The sequence below is a fragment of the Dromaius novaehollandiae genome, chromosome W (genome assembly GCF_036370855.1).
Source record: "Dromaius novaehollandiae isolate bDroNov1 chromosome W, bDroNov1.hap1, whole genome shotgun sequence".
In the NCBI taxonomy this organism is placed as follows: domain Eukaryota; kingdom Metazoa; phylum Chordata; class Aves; order Casuariiformes; family Dromaiidae; genus Dromaius; species Dromaius novaehollandiae.
Window position 1 is genome coordinate 57,957,446 of NC_088130.1, and position 18,102 is coordinate 57,975,547.

The window sequence follows — 18,102 nt, forward strand, 5'->3', positions numbered from 1 at the left end:
TGTATGAAATACACGAAAAGCGGCTGCGCAGAAGACGTAACAGCCGGGCTTCGGCGGGGTTTCCACGGACCGCCGCGGCGGCCATTAACGGCGGGGGGGCGTGAGGCAGGGATCGATGTCTCGGCGCTCGGCAGGCGGCGGGCGCCATGGCGCTGAGCGGGGTGCGGGTGCTGGAGCTGGCGGGGCTGGCGCCGGCGCCGCTCTGCGGCATGATCCTGGCCGACTTCGGGGCGCGCGTGGTGCGCGTGGACCGCGCGCCGCGCTCCGCCGTGGCGGCCGACGTGCAGGGCCGCGGCAAGCGCTCGCTGGCGCTCGACCTCAAGCGGCCGGCGGGCGCGGCGACGCTGAGGCGGCTCTGCCGCGCGGCCGACGTGCTCGTGGAGCCCTTCCGCCACGGTGAGGCGGGCGGCGGTGCCGGCGCGCGCTGTACCGGGGGCAGTGGGGGGTTGGGCCTCCGCGGCGTGGGAGGCGAGGCAGTCCTTGAGCGTGTGCGGAGCTCTGTGTCGCTGGGCTCCTGGGCTGTCCCCGCCTGCTGTCTCAAGCCACGGTCATGAACCCAAAAACGCTGCTTTTCAGGAGGTTTTTCTCCCCCCTTTCATTTTCTCGTTGGTGACTGGGTGGACCTGGCGTCTCAAAATAGTTGCTAACTGGTAGAAGTGTGTTCCCAAATTTCTCTGCTTTCTCTTTAGCAGTTTACCGCTGTTTACTAAGAAATACAGCAGAAAAAGATTTTAAGGTATTGGAAGATGTAGTGATCTTATGGACCCGTTTGTGAAAGAAGCGTCGGTGAAAGGTTCAGGGGTAGAACAGGCCTTGAAGCATGTCAAGGGAGTCGATACCTCCTCCTCCGACCTGTGCCTCCCTGCGGCCCCCGTATGGATTACAGGGTATAGTCTGACCAAGGTTCCCTGAGCAGATAAATCGATGATTTGTGTGCAAAGTGAATGCTTCTTTGAAACCGCTGTTTTAGAAACGCACCATCGATATGTTAGTCTTGATTACTGTAGACTATGCTGACCAAAACTGTATTTTATAGATGTTTAAAAGTTCCTTATTCTTTACATTGTGCAAAGGAAAACTTGTTCTTTTGTAGTTGTTGCAAGGCGGCCTATTTGCCTCGGTGAGTTAAAGATACAGGAACACAAGGGCTACTGAGGGGGGGAATACGTGGGTTTTGCAAAGGAAATACCTTCTAATGAAAGATGGAAGTAATCTGGCAGACTATTGGGGAAGTAAAAAATTAAAAAAAAAGCTGAGAGAAAGGACCATAAAGCTTAATTTCCATTTAATTGGCTTGCATTCGAAATGCATACAGTATGCTGCTAATTTATAACATTCTGGCTCTTAACGTTTTAATATGGATACTGAATTAGAATGTATTATTTCATAAATTGCAATTCAATTCTGTTGCAGTGTAGCTTATACTTATTTTTAACTGTGAACCATGTAAATTTTGAGTCCCATGAAAAAAGAATGTGAATTAGGATTTGGTGCTTTTTTTTTCTTTTGTTCAGGTGTCATGGAAAAACTCGGTCTTGGTCCAGAGGTTCTTTTGCAGGAGAATCCCAGACTCATCTATGCTAGACTCACTGGATTTGGCCAGACAGGAAAATATGGCAAGTCTGCAGGTCATGACATCAATTATTTGGCATTATCAGGTAGGCTGAAAATTTCCTGTTGAAGTTCTTATTTTTCCTTAATTCGGGACTTAAGAATTTATTGAAAGATTCTTTGCAGATAGCTCAAATTACATGAGGTGTAGTTTGGTGAAGCAGCTGAGCTGATAGAAAGCCTCACTGGCTATGAAGGAGAGGTTTCTCCTCCATCCTTGCGCTTCTCTCTGCTCCCTTCTCTCCAGGCTCTGGTGCTTGTTTGACCCCCCTGTGAGCTGACTCAGCTCCTGAGCGTGTCAAAAACTGACCCAGGAAAAATGGGGATGTTTTTCTGCCAGATTGTTGAGTTGAAGCAGTTCACTAAGAGGTTGGTTGGACAAACATTAAAAAAAAAAATCGGCACAAGAAAGAGGAGGAAACTCGGGCTGGGCAGGGCTGTTCATTTTGGCAGCAGCAGTGAGCTGTTAGTCTGGATCAACGTGTCTTCTCAGACTGTAATGTATTTTTCTCGTTTTGTGCTGTTTTATCTGAACAGAGTTTTTTTTTTTCTCTTTAAAGAGAGAACTGAGGTCTGTATGTATTTTTCTTTTCCTTTGAGGCCTCTCTCCTAGAAAAGCACTATGTTCATAATCCCAGAAGGATTGCAGATTACTTTGCCTACATTGTGAGCAGCTGCTTTGAAGTAAAGTAAAACTGCACAGCATACAAGGCATTCTCTTGTGCTTTTCTGCTGCAAATTCCTCTCCAATTATACCATCCCAAAGGAAAGCAGATTTAAAATAAAGTGGTTTTTGTCTGCAATGCTACGTTGTCTTAGAATATTGTAAGACAGTATGCTCATTCAATGACTGATGATTTTACAGGTATGCAATACCAAACAATAGCAAAATTACCCAATTCTGATGGTAGCCATCAATCTGCAGTCATGCATGGTCCCACTTACTGCTCTTCACGCTGCCTGGACCACATGTGTTTGTCTCTGCCCCTTTTCCAAACCTATGGGGATGGAGAGAAAGTGGGCCAAAACCTCATGGCTTACCGCTGGATGGTGCATTTCTTTTAGCCCCAGGAAAGTGCCACAGCAGAACTGCTACAGATAAGGATATCTGGTACGACCATCTGTGGGGATCCACTTTATTGGAGGCTGAAATTCCTTCAGGGATGGATTCAGTCTCCGCTCGTAGCATCAGATTGTCAGGGTATTAAAAAGAGAAAAAGAGACCTTGTCTAAAACACTTTTGACTTTGTGTCTGCATGATTTGAAAGTATTGTGATAGTTTAATTTGTTACAAACTTAGGGAAAGGTTCAAGCATTGTCGTCCATTGCAACCTTAGTTGATGGTCTCTTCTGTTTAGTTTTTTTAATCAGTACAGTTTTGGTTAGTGCTATCTTACTGTAATTGAGAAAGGCCTGCTGCAAGAAGGAAATTTCAGGCAGACAGACAGTTCAAACTTTTTGGTATTTCAAATTTAAAAATATGAATTATGTATCAGTACTTTTAAAGTATAAAAGTCTATGAGATTTCCAGGTTGAAAAAGGATCAGGTAAAGAAATGAGTGAGTTACAGAGCCTTCACTGCACTACTTAACTAGCTAACTGATAGCGTTTCTCTTGCCAAACATCCCACCGTAAAAAATAAGTCTGGTTTTAAACGCATGGACTCTCCCTTCAATAAAATTAAATCTGCCTGAAATTTCACACAGTTAGTTTTTTCTGCCAATTTAAAGGAAATAGGACAAGGTATTCGGGAGGTATTGGTGCTCAAAATTGAGGTGATCTCACAGCTTGAGTATTCTCCTGATGGGCTTTGGCTTTCTGAAACTCAAAAATGGCTTGCATTAGGAATTCTGGATGTAAGTTAATATGATAATCTTTTGATGCCCGTGACAACCGTTAGACTGTTAACAGTCAAATCCTAGTCATGGACAGGGCTTTCTACATGTATTACAGTTCTGCAAGCTTTTTTATGCTGTATACTCAGCTACTTAAGAAGTGCATTAGACCATTAACTGACTAAACACTGCACCAGAATTGTGCGGTTTTCAGGAAATTGTGGCCATGTATGCTACAAGTCTCAGACCTTAGGCTATAAGCGTAGCTGAGACATGACCTTACTGGAAAGTTTCTTACTTCTGCGAAGGGAATTGTTATGAAGGAACCACAAAGAGTGAAGTGATAGTGAAAAGGCTGTTCAAGATGGCAAAGAAATGTTAGCAGATTCAAAGCTGTCTCTGAAATAATGTCAGTGGCCAGGTCTTGGCTCTGTTTCTTTTCTGCATGGTTTCTGGCAGACACAGCTTCACTGCATCTATGTTACATGCAAAAGGAGGTAACCTTTCTGTATTATTCACCCATTCCTCATGTATACAACCTTATTTTCAAAGATACTTGAAGAGAGAGGGTAGGACTGAAGTAGGGTTGTTGGTGTGAAGTCCTTTTTTATGATTATTAATTCATGGGTTATGTGCACAGAAGGCTGCAGATCTGCTTTTTTTTTTTATCTTGAAAGATTCAAAGAAGAAAAATCTACTGAAGTTCTTCTGAGATTTAACTCCTGCTCATAATGCCTATTGAATTCTTATGTGGGAAGTTCTAAGTAGGCACAAATAGTTAATATAATATTATTTCATATATGTATTTTTGTATGAAATACTGTTCCTATATAGCCAAATGATCAGTGCTTTATCTATGTCACCTTTATTAATCTATTTAATCAGATACACCTTCAGTAACATGATTTTGGATATTCTATTCTTTTGTGAATAAAGACACAGCTGGAGTAGAATCAGAAAACAGTATTGGGAGAAGTTTGCTTTGTCCTTAGTTTGCTCACATAGATTGAAGAGAATGATACTTTAATTGTAGAAGTGTAGAAACTAATATTTATAATTCATTTTATAATTACATTTACCTTGTTTGCTCTACTATCAGGTGTGCTGTCAAAGCTGGGTAGAAAAGATGAAAATCCTTATGCACCTGTAAACCTTTTGGCTGATTTTGCTGGTGGAGGTGTCATTTGTGCGATGGGCATTATTATAGCCCTATATGAACGTACCAAATCTGGCAAAGGGCAGATTGTTGATGCCAGTATGGTAAGTTTTGTCTCATGGGGAGGGTGGGTTGCTGTTTCTTTTCTACTCTAAGTCTGTAAAATGGGAAATGTTGGACCTATTGGTAAGGTTTAATATTAGGAACTTCGGAAAAGTAAAGTAAGTAATTTCATAAAATGGCTATTCCTTTCCCAAAAACAGATTTCACAGGTCACTGTTGCTGTAACTTCCTTATGGCATAGTACATACAGTCAAGTTCCTTCCCAGTGCCGTTCCCCATTTTCTTTTACCAGTCTGCCTTCTTCAAAAAGTGTTAGCTGTATATATTTGATGAGTAAGTTTGGTATATGGGAATAGGATGTATTATAGACAGCAACCATAATGCATAATAGCAAAAACAATGATCCTGATTAAAAAAAAAAAAAATTGCGTTAGCTCTATCCAAGACACATCTGTTTATGACTTTGTGATAGGTCATGTCTTCTGAAAAGCGCTGTTTTTGCTCCCACCCCACCCCCCCAAAAAATTACATTGATTTCTTGGCAATTATCCATGGCAATTTCAAACGCTTTGCATTAATACATTGTAGAAGAAATGAAGGGCTACATGCAAATTTGTAGTAGCTTAATCATGAATGCTATGGAATTTTTCACTGCAAGGCCACTCACTTGTATGTAGAGGAAAAATATTTATTTACATTTATCCTTGAAACCCATTGATAGTGTTATTTACGAGTATTTTTTTCTCACTTGCACTCTCTTATTTTTTTATTTTTAAAAGAACACTGCAATTAAAATTTGACCTCTCCAGAGATACTGTAATACAATGAAGGCTATCATTTGGACTCTAAATATAAATTTTAAGAAATCCCTTCATCATAAGAGGTCTTGAGGCTAGGGGAATAGCAACAGATGTTATTTGTCTTGACTTTAGTAGTTTTTTGACAGATACACAGGACATTCTCAAAAGCAGGCCATGGAATTATGGTCTAGATGAAAATTGCATGGGATGAGTGCAAAACTGGTCTAATCTTTTTACTCAGGGAGTAGTTATTAATGGTCAGTTATCAAAATGGAAAAAATTAGTAAGTGGAGTTCCACAGGGTGTCTTTTCTTCTTTCAGTGTTTTCTCTGATAACCTGAATAACAGACCTTTACAAATAATGAATAAGGGCCTCTACAAATTGGAGAAATGACGTGAAAATGTTGGCTGAAATTCAGGGAGACCACTGCTCAGTACTCCTCTTAGGCAGAAACAATTAGCTGCACAAATACAGTATGAGAACAATTGGCTAAAATACAATCCTGGGGGTTTATTGTAGTCACAAGCTGAACATGACTCAACAGTACCACGCTGTTGTGAAACACACAAACACTGTAATAGGATGTATAAGCAGGAATTATAACCAGCAATGTTTCTGAAGTAATTCTTCTAATCGGTTCATCTGTTCAGCATGTGTAAGGCCTCAGGAAAATATTGTGTCTAACGCTGACCATCATCTTTCAAAAAAAAAAATCACAGTTGGAGGAGGCCCAAAGAACATAGCAAAAATGACTGTGGGTCTAAAAACCATGACCTATGGTGAAGATTGAAGGTGTTTACATATTTGTAAAGTGCAAACTGTGAAGAGATAAGTTTTTGAATATGTAAAAGGCTGTTTCTTATGGTTGGGAGTATTATCTTCTCTGTCTGTGCTTTAAGTCATTGAACAAATTTGTTACAAGAAGAATGAGTGCAAGTCCAACAAACGTCCAAATGAGATCTCTGGCTAGTGGGGAAAGGAATGTGTGTGGTGTGTGTGTGTTTTTCTTTGTTTTTTTTGTTTTTTTTAATACCCCGAAAATGTCTCTCTCCCCCAATTTTTTTCTTGTCTCATTATTAGTTGTGGAATTTACAATTCCCTACTGATATTCCAGGCAACCTCTGAAATGCTTGTCCAGTGGCACCGGATTTAACATTTCTTTACGTTCCTTTCACTTACACAAACTTTCTGAGACAGTTGATGAAAGACATGCATATGTCATCCACAGCAAAAGCAGTTAAATAAACTGGGATGGTTGAGTCTCTTTCTATTTCTAAATTTGATTTGTGGACATAGTGTTTTTTTTTTTTAATACAGTAATGCAGCATTAAAATATTTGAGCTGTCATTTCATTTTAAAGTTTTATTTTGTAGGCATATTACTTATGTTGCTGAATAGTTTGGGCAATCTGAATATGCTAAGGATACATGGGGGAATTTTCTATGGTAAAAGAGAGAAAATGGATTTCTTTCTTTAGCTGCTTTGTGTCCCCGGGATTACTTTTAATAAATTTTCATCTTTTTTCATAGACAAAGAAGTGTTGTACTGAACTACTATTTTTTTTTATTGTAATGTACATATGAGGAGCTCCTCTAGTTAGCAAAGCTAAACTAATACAAAAAGAAAGTAAAGAGGCGATCAAGTCAAGGGCTAGATTTGCATCACTCTTCACATTTGTCCAGCATAATAGTCATGCTGTGTAAATAGTAGACAGTGGGTCCTGCGTTTTAGCTCGGGAGAATTAAATGTCTGGTCTGAACCAATTCACATTAGTTGCTGTCTCCTCTAATCGCAGGAATTGTATGCATCTGATTGCTCCTGCATGCTGAGTAGGGTGCTTCCTGTGAAAACTGTGGTAGGATACAGTCAGCGCAGGGGTGCGTCTGTGCTCCCACACCACCATCACGTGCAGGCACGTGAGTAAGGGCAGCTCCTTAGATTCACTCAAAATTCAGACACTGAGCCTTCCGCTGACAGTAGGCATCTGACCAAGCATGACTTACTCCTTGTGAAAAGAGCCACAGGAGAAGATGGTGGTGGTGACCACTGCTTCATAATAGCCTCATAGTGAGAGCATTTCACTGTCGGACAGAAAACTGGAGATCTGGGTTTTTCTCAGCCTGGAGGTATTAAAAAACCAAAGCTCCCACATCCTAGAAGAGCTCCTCAGTCACAAGACTAGAGGTTAGATTGCAGTGGGTTTGTTCTCAGTCATTTTCTCTGCGCTGTTTCACTCTGCGGCAGGAACAGAAGACTCACGGCGTGCGTAGAGGTCACCCAGCTGCATGCTGCTTTGGATCACCCATCCCTGCTTCAGAGGCTCCTGGCACTTCTAGCATTAGGGAGTCCTTAAGCAAAATGCATAGCCGGTATTGCTGTAATCGTTGTGCAATTGAGCTAAAGAGGAAAGTGATCACAGTGGTGCGTGTGGAGTCATCTGAGCCTGCCTTTGGGAGTTCAGGGCAGAGCTTAAACACCTTTTTACTTGTCTCTGAATCATGAAGGGGCTTGGGCACATGCTAGCTGTCCAGTTGCCGAGCCTGGGATACTTCTGAGGTCCAGTCAAAAAGAGATGCTATTTTACTGTAGTTGTCTCCAGGGCAGGTAGCAGGGTAGGTAGGGTACTCCTCAGAGTTCTGACAAGTTTAGACACAGAAGTCTAATTTGCAGTTAGAGCTTATTCTGAATATTATCCCACCTATTGTTACCTTTACTTCTGATGTCTTTCATGTAATTCTTTGGTAATGTGAGCAGTGCAAGATAAGATCATTAGTAAAGCAAACAGTGATTTGATAGTCTTGCAGTCATTTTGCAAACATGCAGATGAAGGTATGTAATATTCTCTCACAGGAAAGTACCTTAATTGACTTCAACATATGACTTAGGGCAAAAGTATTCCTGTCTTTGTGGCAAGAACTTGGGAGGAAGAAGACAAACAATATACTTTAAATGAAGAAACCTTCATGACTCTGCATACTTGAGATTTACATCTTTTTAAATTCATGCTTAGAAAGGTAGAAACTAATAGGTATTTCTACTTTAAAATTTAGCAGCTTTATATTTTGGTACAATCTCCATGCTTTGCTCTACAGACAATGTCAGATTAATTTTACACAGCTGAAAATACATGAACCAAAATGATAGCTACTGCCACATTTGGACAATTACTCCCAGTTTTCCTGAGAAGATAATTTCTAAGTACTTGCCAGTGGTAAGAGTGGGAAAGTATTTTTTTTGTTCTAACTTAGTGATCCAGATGAGCTTCCCCATTCGCATGGTATGAAAGAGAGCTTTAACTTCTGCTTTCCTTCCTGTTTTCTGCTTCTAAAAATAGCAGTTGTCTTATACTCAGGTAAGTTCAAGACAACTTACTGTTGACCTATAAATTGGTAATTACGAGACTGGTATAGGCATCCTGGTTTCTACAGACAGAAAGCTTGAAGGCTGACAGATACTCAGTGTCCTAGAGAGCAAGGAAGCTTGTCCCATCACCTAAAATGTGAACCTCTATGTGAACAACTAGTGGTTATGAAGTTGCTAAACTAGGAAACTGAAGCTGTATTATTACACTTAGGCTCCTTGTTATTCTTTAACACTAGAAAGTTTCACATATGCAATATAAACTGTACTTCACAAGTATAAGAAACAAAACTGCTTAACGGAAATTTTGTGGTTAAAAATCTTAACCCAGGGCAGACTTGCTAGTGAGTTTTTGCAGTCTTGTTTCATGTCAAATTAAAGCAATATGTCAGCTAATTTATTGAAGCTGTTGTTTTTTTGTGTATCTTGAAGGTAGAAGGAGCAGCATACCTGAGTTCTTTTCTGTGGAAATCACAAAATTTAGGTCTTTGGAACAGACCCCGAGGTGAGAACTTACTAGATAGTGGTGCTCCTTTTTATGAAACCTACAAGACCTCCGATGGAAAATATATGGCTGTTGGTGCCATTGAGCCTCAGTTCTACGAACAGTTAATAAAGGGTAAGTAGCTTGGAGCAGTTGTTTCGCATCTGCAAAGCATGATTGAATAAATTCTTTTTAACTAAACTTTGATTCATGATATTGGTTATATTTATATCTTTATAAAAGCCAAACCCTTTTGAAAACAGTTGGGTAGTATTGTAGCTTTTCAGTTGACTTCCTTCTTTTGTCTTGATTTCTTTCTTTTTCATCCCTTTTCTTCTGAAGTCATGGTATTGCTAGTCAGTGATGTGGCTGAAGCACTGTACAACTATATCGGAAACCAGTTTCAGATATTTTTGCTATACAATTTTTAAAAAAAACTTTTATATCATTTTAAAAATGAATGTTCAGTGGAAATATCCCATAGTATTTTTTGATAACTATGACCTTTTATAAAACAAAAGTCAGTTTTATAAATTAAATTTCACCACAGAACTTCAGGATGCTCTTAGAGTACAGCCATGGCTCTGACTTTTATATTTGACTAAAGAGTTTTAAAGTATGTTTATGAATGTAATTTATATGTCTTAAAAAATTAGATTGGGTCATGCAAAGTCATTATTTTGTGATGTTAACACTAAAATTTGCAGGTGCCCCTTTACCTTTGAACCAATTGCGTAGTTTCAGCTTTAGATCAGGTGTGCTCTTAGCTTCTTATTGGTTAGTTCATTTAAAAATAGATTTCCTCTGTTATGCCCCCTTGATAAATGGCTATGCTTTCCACACTGAATTTATGAAAGTTTAAAAAATCCACAAAGAATTTGGGATTTATTTTCTATTCTTAGTACTTAGGATATGAACAATGTAAGAAATCCCTTTTAACCTGATTTTAGTTCTCGTTAATGAGTAGGACGAAATCCACATAGGAGATATCTACAGTGGGTGTTCCTAGACTGTATTATGTGATCACTTTGATATGTAAATGACTTAATGTGGTAACTCTTGGCTGGGCGAAGGTGGCAGTGAAGCAGCTCTTGACTCTTGCTCAGCATCTCCCCACAGATTATTACTTGAATTGCAGGTTGGATGCCTTCTCACAGGCAGGTACTGTCAGTCAGCTGAGCCACTGTCAGTCAGCTGAGCCCCTGTCAGCTCCGTTGTGCTAACAAGAGCATAGTCAGTGCCAGGGCTTGCATTTCCAGGATTTTTTGAAATTCAGGAACACAGTCAAGGTGAGACGTGCCTTTGGTGGGCACAGTCCTAAAGAGGGAGGACGTCTTCTGTTCTTTTTGACATTGCTCTCTTGCAGGCTCTGTGCTCCCAAAGAAAGTCCTTGACCATTTGTGGCTGTACATGGCTGCTTCTATAAATGGCCATAAAGGACTATTTATTGCAGAGAATTTTCACTGCTGCAGAGAATATCCAAACTTGTATATGCTGATACATGAAATGCACAAAGCAGCCTCATGAACTGACCCATTGCCATGTCCAGCATGATGTTGTGCACCCAGATCAGATGCCAAGTTTGTGAGAACCATGTTTTTGGCTGATGAAGCTGGTGCTCCTCTTTCTCGTTGTCCTGGGAATATCATACCTGTTAGGCTCCAGATCTAAGCTACTCTTTGAAAAACAAAGTATAGTTGTTTTTTCCGCAGTTACTGATTCTTTGAAATATTATTCTCATCTAATCCCCTGGAGTTTTTTGCTTGCAATGACTAGAGCTGGGGAACAAAAATAATTAAATATAAAACTGTATCAAAGTAAAATGAAAAGCCTTGCTCTGAAAATTAGGGAATTTGGAATTTCAGTACGACTTCTTCAGACAGAATGCCTTTATTAAATACAAAGGAAAAAAAAAAAAAGAACAAAGCTACTTATTCAAATATTGATCTGGTTGGCCTAAAGTTCATGTCTGTGGTATTGTATGCTTCTCTGGAGATTAAGTTGAATAGCAATTGCTTTTAAGCTACAGGAGTTGGATGAAATCTCTATTTATTCAGGAAGAAAACACATTCTGTAATGGAGTCTGGGCTCAGGTTTTTTGCCCTTCTTCCTCAGTGAACCTTTCCCAGATGCTCCAGCCTTCCTGTATTGATCACTGTTGCACGGCCACAGTATGAAGACTGAGGACTTTTCCAGTCAGCCAGCCAGGTTGTCTAGGAGGATACCCTAGGATGGTTGAATCTAGTATTCAGACAAAGTAATACAATCACTGACTGGTCTCTGTCTCATGCAGATAACTCTTTACTGAGGAAAGTGTTGAAATTCTGTTTCCCTCTTGGTGGTTTCTCAGAAATTTGGAGCATAAAGTCAGAGCAGCAGCTGTGAATTCATCAGGCTATATTGGGGTACCCACATTTGGCAACTTTATTTTCATGTTTGAAAATATTTCCTATGCTTAAAACACACTGAAATGGCTTGATTTTAACAGCTGAAGTTTCAAAAATGTTTTTTCGCACAATAAAAGACAAATGTATTTGCATGTATATAGAAAGGCTAGTGTAATCACAGTTGTGGCTGTGTGCCTGTCAGCTTCTGTCATATTTCAAAAATTCAACATGCAGACTACAGTCTTACAATTAAAGGTAAAAAGCAGGTTTTTTATTGGATCACAATTTTTGCTTCCAGTCAATATTTTTTCTTTATTTATTTTATATCAGTGTTATTGAAAGCTTCAGACTATAAACTCAAGATTTTTTTTCACAGTGCTGCATTTAAAAGAAATGGTCTTTCTTCACTGTATTTTAAGTGCACGTTGTGAGTTGTTCGGATTTTCACATAGGAAACAATTATCCCCTTCAGTAGTTCTGATTGTAAGCTTCTGAAGCAGCAGTGTACTGAATTAGAACAACTGATTCTTCTTGTAGCTAAGAGATCTCTTTCCTTTCAGGGATATCTATTGCAGAAATCGAGTTCAGAATTTAAGCCTTTGAATGTTATACGGAAGAAAAAGCAGCTTGTGAGAACCGTACTGCTATTCCACAAACCCAAGGAACTTTGACTTAGACCGGGTGCTCTGTTCAAGGCATTAATTCCCTGCTTTGAAGTAGTTTTAAAATGCTGTGTTCCAGCTACAATTTCCATGATTTCATTTCATTCTTTTTTTCCATACTTCTGGTCAATTCTGTTGGTGAACAATTTGGTGCTGTTCCAGATAAAATATATTCAGAAGCCACTTTATGTCCATCTGTTCATATTCAGAGAATATGTTACTTCTGCCACTCCTGCATAATGAGAACACAAGGATGTGGGTGTTGCAGAAGTAATGGACAGAGTTTTAAAGACTGCAAATGTGAAAAAGGACCATGATTTCTGAACTGGATGTAGCTGCCCACGAAACTCTGATTAGCAGAAGTGAAACTGATTTCATTTTGCATGTTCTTGCCTTTAGTGTCTCCCTGTAGAATTAGGAACCCAGTGCTAGATGAGAGTGCAGGTAATAAAAGAGAGAGGAAAGTTCTTAAGGGGACTATAGAGCCAAAAGCGTTAAGTTTAAGAAAATACTGCATCTTAATTTTGAGAAAACTGTTGGCTTTAGGGATCGTGCTCGCTAGGGAAAGTGAAATTTCCACTTACCACAAATTCATGAGTTTTTAAAAACTTGGTTATGAGAAAAACTGGAGCTATACAAAATAGATAAGGTAAATGGCCATAAAAGCTGCGCTATTAGAAATTATATTCTGGGCTCATTATAGACTATTTGCTGTTCACAAACATGCTGTAATCTTCTTGCTTACATTAATTTTGTTACTAGTAAAGACAGCCAACTTGCATCTTATGAGAAATCTGATGGAAGAAATATGTGTTACTAAGGCTAAGTCTCAATATTTTGATAAAAAGAGACAGAATGTCTTCCAGCTGAGTTGTAAATTGCTTCTGCAAGTTTATCTTGATTTTTAGCAATATGTGTGTAGTTATTACTGTGGCCGGGCTAAGGGAAACATGCAGAACTTGGTATTTTCACATATCGGGGAGAAAGTAAAGGTGTAAACTTGGTTACATAAGATGAACTTAGTATAAACTTACACTGATATGAAAAGCAGAAACAGCCACTAAAGCTCTGAATATATATTTGATATTCCTTTTACAACATAGTATGATTTCTTTTTAAAAGGAAGGAAAAAAATTTAGAAAGTTCTTGAAAAAACATAGTTTACATCATTATGAAGGATTTCCACAGGGCTGTCCATTTTGTGATTATGAAGTACTGTATATTTTATTTAAAATATATTAATGTACTGTATTTCATACAACCTTTTTATTGGGAAATATGCAAAGTGGAAGAATAGTTTCCTTATTACAGTTTAGAGATCCTCAGTTGTACATAATTTTATTTGAATTTATTTATCGTGGTAGGTCTCAAACTTTGTACTAAAACTCCAGAGACCCAGGTTCTTGCTGCACCAAAACATTTACAATTGTAGTAATTACTATGCAAACTTAGAGTGCAGCTATGGATGCATTTGTAGTGATGCTCTGGTAGCAGTCTGGTTCTAATCACCCTTTTGATGAACCATCACTCTTTTCTTTTTTTAATAAAAATTGAAAGGAGGAAAAAGCAATACATAGCAACTTTAATGAAAATTCACTGCTGCTTTGGAATATTCTAGAGTTTAATTCCCTGTGAGAGTGAGAATGAATTGCATTTATGTAGAGCAATGGTATACATTTTCTGGCTGTGGTTTGGGCCAAAATTAAGGAAACCTATACTTAGATGATTCTGTTGATGTGTCATGGCAACATAATTTAAAAATTACTGTGCTGTGAGCATATAGCTTGGAAAAGAAAATCAGCAGGTTAGAAGAAGAAAATCCCAAACAAAATCCCTCTAGGGATCCTAAATATCCTTTTAAACTACTATAGCTGAAATACTGTGAGAAACTGCTTACTTCTGTTTTATCAAATCAACATTGCAGATTTATCTTTTGAATTTTATTGTTTTCTCTCTCTTGAAATAGGTGCCTAATTTCGCTGCACTTCATCTGAGAAGTTCTGTAGGACTAGACATTTGTAATTTGTTGCATTAATAAATCAATTGTAGATGTATCTCTCAATATAGCTATAGCAAACAAGACTTAATTTTTCTCTTTTTTATTTTCCAAAAACCACTGTTTCAAAGCTGTAGTGGGGTAAATTGTTGGTCTTTTCTAAAGAAAAATTCCTAGATCAAAATCTGAACAGGTCTTGATTGCCGTACCGGATTATCTGCGTAAAAGATATTTTGCTTTCGATTATATTGGTGAAATATGTCATTCTGTGGTTATCTCAAGTAGTTCTGTGCTGTGTAATTGTTTCCCTGTTGACTCAGTTGCTCCTGCTGTCATTCTGTTTGTCTGCACCACAAATGTTTAGCACAAGGTGGAAAATGAGAAGCTTCAGTGCTTAAATGCTGTGAGTTCATACTATTTAAAAGTTGAAGTCTTCAGTGGTCAGTGGAAAATGAGCATGTAATATTACATTCCAGGTTCTGCATATTGTTCTATTTTACTAGAGCATGTAGGGTTAGATTCTGCCAATTTTCCATCTGGCATGATCTTCAAGAATAATTGTGTAGTACGGTAATGATAGAGTTATATTCATAATGGTCTGATTCTGAGAAGCCAAAACATAATTAATTAATAAGCAAATCAATACTTATCAAACCAGTGTTTCCAATTGGTATGATTTCATGCATTGAGACAGAATCACAGATAGTATGTTGCTACTTAGCTTTACTTGTTGTGGAATGTAATTTTGTCTCACCTCCCAATTCCCAAGTAGACTATCTAGCACTATTCATCTTTAATAATATATTTTGAGTGAAGATTTAATCAAATTCATTTTGTGAACATCAGTAGCTTCAATTTAATTACGAATGCTGAACCCATATGAGTAATCTTCAATTGATTGTTACTTAAGATGAGAAGAATTGCTATGAAGAGTAGATTTTAAGTTTAGAGATTTCAGGTACATGTACTTGGTAACTAAGGAATAATGCTTACCTTTTAGTGATACTTAATTTGATATCTTTAGGAACTTCTAATAAGATATGAAACTGTTTATTCTGCCTTTGGCTGTGTTGATTTTCTTCTAAATATGAACTATTGTATGGCTGTATTTCTGAGTCTGAAGACTGGCAATTTCTGTGTGTTTTTCTTTGCGGTACCAAAGTAAGATTTAAGAGTATATTCGTTTTAAAACACACTATTTAGAGTCTCACTGAACAACAGTGAAACCCATTAAGTATTATGGTAACTTCATAATTTGGGGGAGACTGAGCCCCAAGAAGGACACGCAGTAGAGATTATCTGCAAAAGAATGAACTTAAAGAGCAGAAGAAAGGGCATTATCTTACTTTCTTCTTCCCTGTATGTTTAGTAGTTATGTTTCTGCCCCTTTCAGTGATGAGGAAACTGTGGAAATAGCATAAGATACAGAAAGCTTTTTCTGCCTATGTATAACTGAAGATGAGAGGAGTTCTGTGTCAATTCTACATGCAAACAGGCATCTGGTAGGCAAGCCTGTTATAAAAACTGGAAGTCCAGTCATCAGTCTGATAGCAGTCATAGCAACAGATACAAGAAAAAAGGTTCAAAGTTAAATGTTTGCAGAGCTCCACGTTTTCTGTGCGTTTTGCACAGAGCTGTTGTTTTCTAAAAAGTTCCAGTTTTATATTGGTTTGTAAAGCATTATGGTGATAGCTATTCTCAAGCCCTTCTTAATTTCTCAAATCTACATGTTTTCTATCCCTGCTTTTTCTAATTTTTTTTTCCTGCTTCTTTCAAGCTGCTGTAGTTGTGACCATTTGGACAGCCTTCCTTATACCACTTATGAGTTCTGTTTGATATTATGGACTCTGTACCCTTGTGTGTACTACCTCTGTTTTGAAAATGGGATTTAATTGCCTTTTTTCTTTTTTGTTCCTTACCTCCTTTTTGAGGTAAACCTTACAAGAAATGTTAACAACTCTTGCATCTCCTATATGCCTGTGGTAGGGTCCGGAATTGTTACCATCTCCTAGATAGCTGGCTGGCGTTGTTGTGGGACCTACAAGGCATGCATTTTTCCAAGCCTGCACTTCCTGAGTAGGCAACTAAGCAAATGTTTATGCATGGTGGAGGTCATGGACAGAGTGCCAAAATAGTCCCTGGCAAAGGGAGCTGAAGACTGTAAAAGAGCAGGTCTATTTCCAAACATAGGAGAAATTAAGGTAGGAGATTGGAGGAGTTCAGTGGTCTCAAAGAGGAGCAGGAGGAGAGTTTGAGCCAGGCAGTGTGCTGCGAGGTGAGAGCAGCAGTCTCTGGCAGGACTTGGCCCCACAGGCAGCTGCAGCCCCGCTACCTCATTCACATCTGGCCTGGGTATGTCCACACTGTCTTCTCCTCTCTAGCATGGAAATACCTGATTGCATTGGGCTCCAAATCCTGTAGCTTGCTGAATGTCTGAAGTAAGGCAGATTTACTGACTTCTGTGACGTAAGTATATTGCAGTAGCCCTGGACCTGTTCAATGGATGGTTGCAGCAGCTGGTGCTAAGTGTGTTGCTCCTGCCAGATAGATAGCACAATACCTATTAGGGAAAATGTTCCCAGGACAAAATGTTCTTTCTAGGCAGCTGCTGCTCTTATAAGACATTTATGTGAGCAAGTGTTTATTATATATACTTAGTTAAAAGGCCACAGCTGATGCAGTTTAGTTTAAGAGCACATGATAGAGCATGACATTCTTCTAGTCTCTCCCTGCTTCTCCCCAAATCATAGATATCCTAATGAAGTTTGAAGTGACTCTTAGTGTGTTGTGCGGCGTTGGGCTGCCTGCAAAATACTAGTTTCTCGAGAAATACATTTAGTTATGGGCAGCTCTTTAGTTTATCTAAGCTATGCTATTGTTAAATTTTGCTTTTCTCTTTTCAGGTCTTGGGCTAGATTCAAATAAACTTCCTAGTCAGTTGAGTTTCTCTGACTGGCCCAAAATGAAGAAAATGTTTGCATCCATATTTGCACAGAAGACACAAACTGAATGGTGCAGCATATTTGATGGCACTGATGCCTGTGTGACCCCCGTTTTATCTGTTGATGATGCTGCCTCGCATCAGCATAACAAACAAAGAGGTTCTTTTATCAAAAACGATCAGGAAGAGATAAGTCCTAGACCTGCTCCTCTTCTTTCACGCACCCCTGCTGTTCCATCTTTTAAAAGAGATCCCTTTATAGGAGAACACACGGAAGAGATACTTCTAGAATACGGATTTACTAAGCAAGAGATTGCTAAACTTCATTCTGATAAAGTAATAGAATTCAGTAAACCAAAAGCTAATTTATAATCTCTAACTATGCAAATCAGAAGAATTTCAGGCTGATGCAGTAAGATTTTATGCATTAAAATTGAATTATATGACAAATAAATGTTTGTATGGTATTGCTTTTAAATGAATGTTTTAAATGAATGAAGTTTAAATTTAATTGAAAGCAGTGGGGGTGAAGTACCTGTATACCTGGGTGGCTTGCGCTGGAGTACACAAACTGTGTTCCTAATAAGTCTAGAACGTTACTGAAATTGTGTCGTGAAGATCTACACTGTTTATTTTACTAAGCAGATGTAAATCCTCATAATGTTTCTTTAAATAGCATATACTGTGAAATGTTTGTTTCTTTTAATTCTTAGTTACAGTGTTGCTTTGTAATATATTTTGTAATTACCTGAAGGTAGTACTTTTCATAAAATATATGCTTCATAAATGGGTGATTGTGTTGTTTA

The 18,102-nt window shown here is 38.6% G+C and overlaps 1 protein-coding gene across 2 annotated transcripts; it reads left to right on the forward strand.

The window, feature by feature from the left end:
- Nucleotides 1-19: 19 nt before the first annotated feature.
- On the forward strand, nucleotides 20-18,087 carry LOC112982182 (alpha-methylacyl-CoA racemase). 2 transcript variants are annotated; one of them, XM_026098378.2, is made up of 5 exons: nucleotides 20-396; nucleotides 1,515-1,658; nucleotides 4,546-4,706; nucleotides 9,259-9,445; nucleotides 17,259-18,087. In XM_026098378.2, exons 1-5 carry the CDS (start codon nucleotides 147-149, stop codon nucleotides 17,666-17,668), a joined length of 1,152 nt encoding a protein of 383 aa, XP_025954163.2. In that variant the 5' UTR covers nucleotides 20-146; the 3' UTR covers nucleotides 17,669-18,087. The 2 variants fall into 2 exon arrangements, with proteins under 2 accessions (XP_025954163.2, XP_025954164.1); XM_026098379.2 differs by lacking the exon at nucleotides 20-396 and adding an exon at nucleotides 582-887.
- Nucleotides 18,088-18,102: the final 15 nt, after the last annotated feature.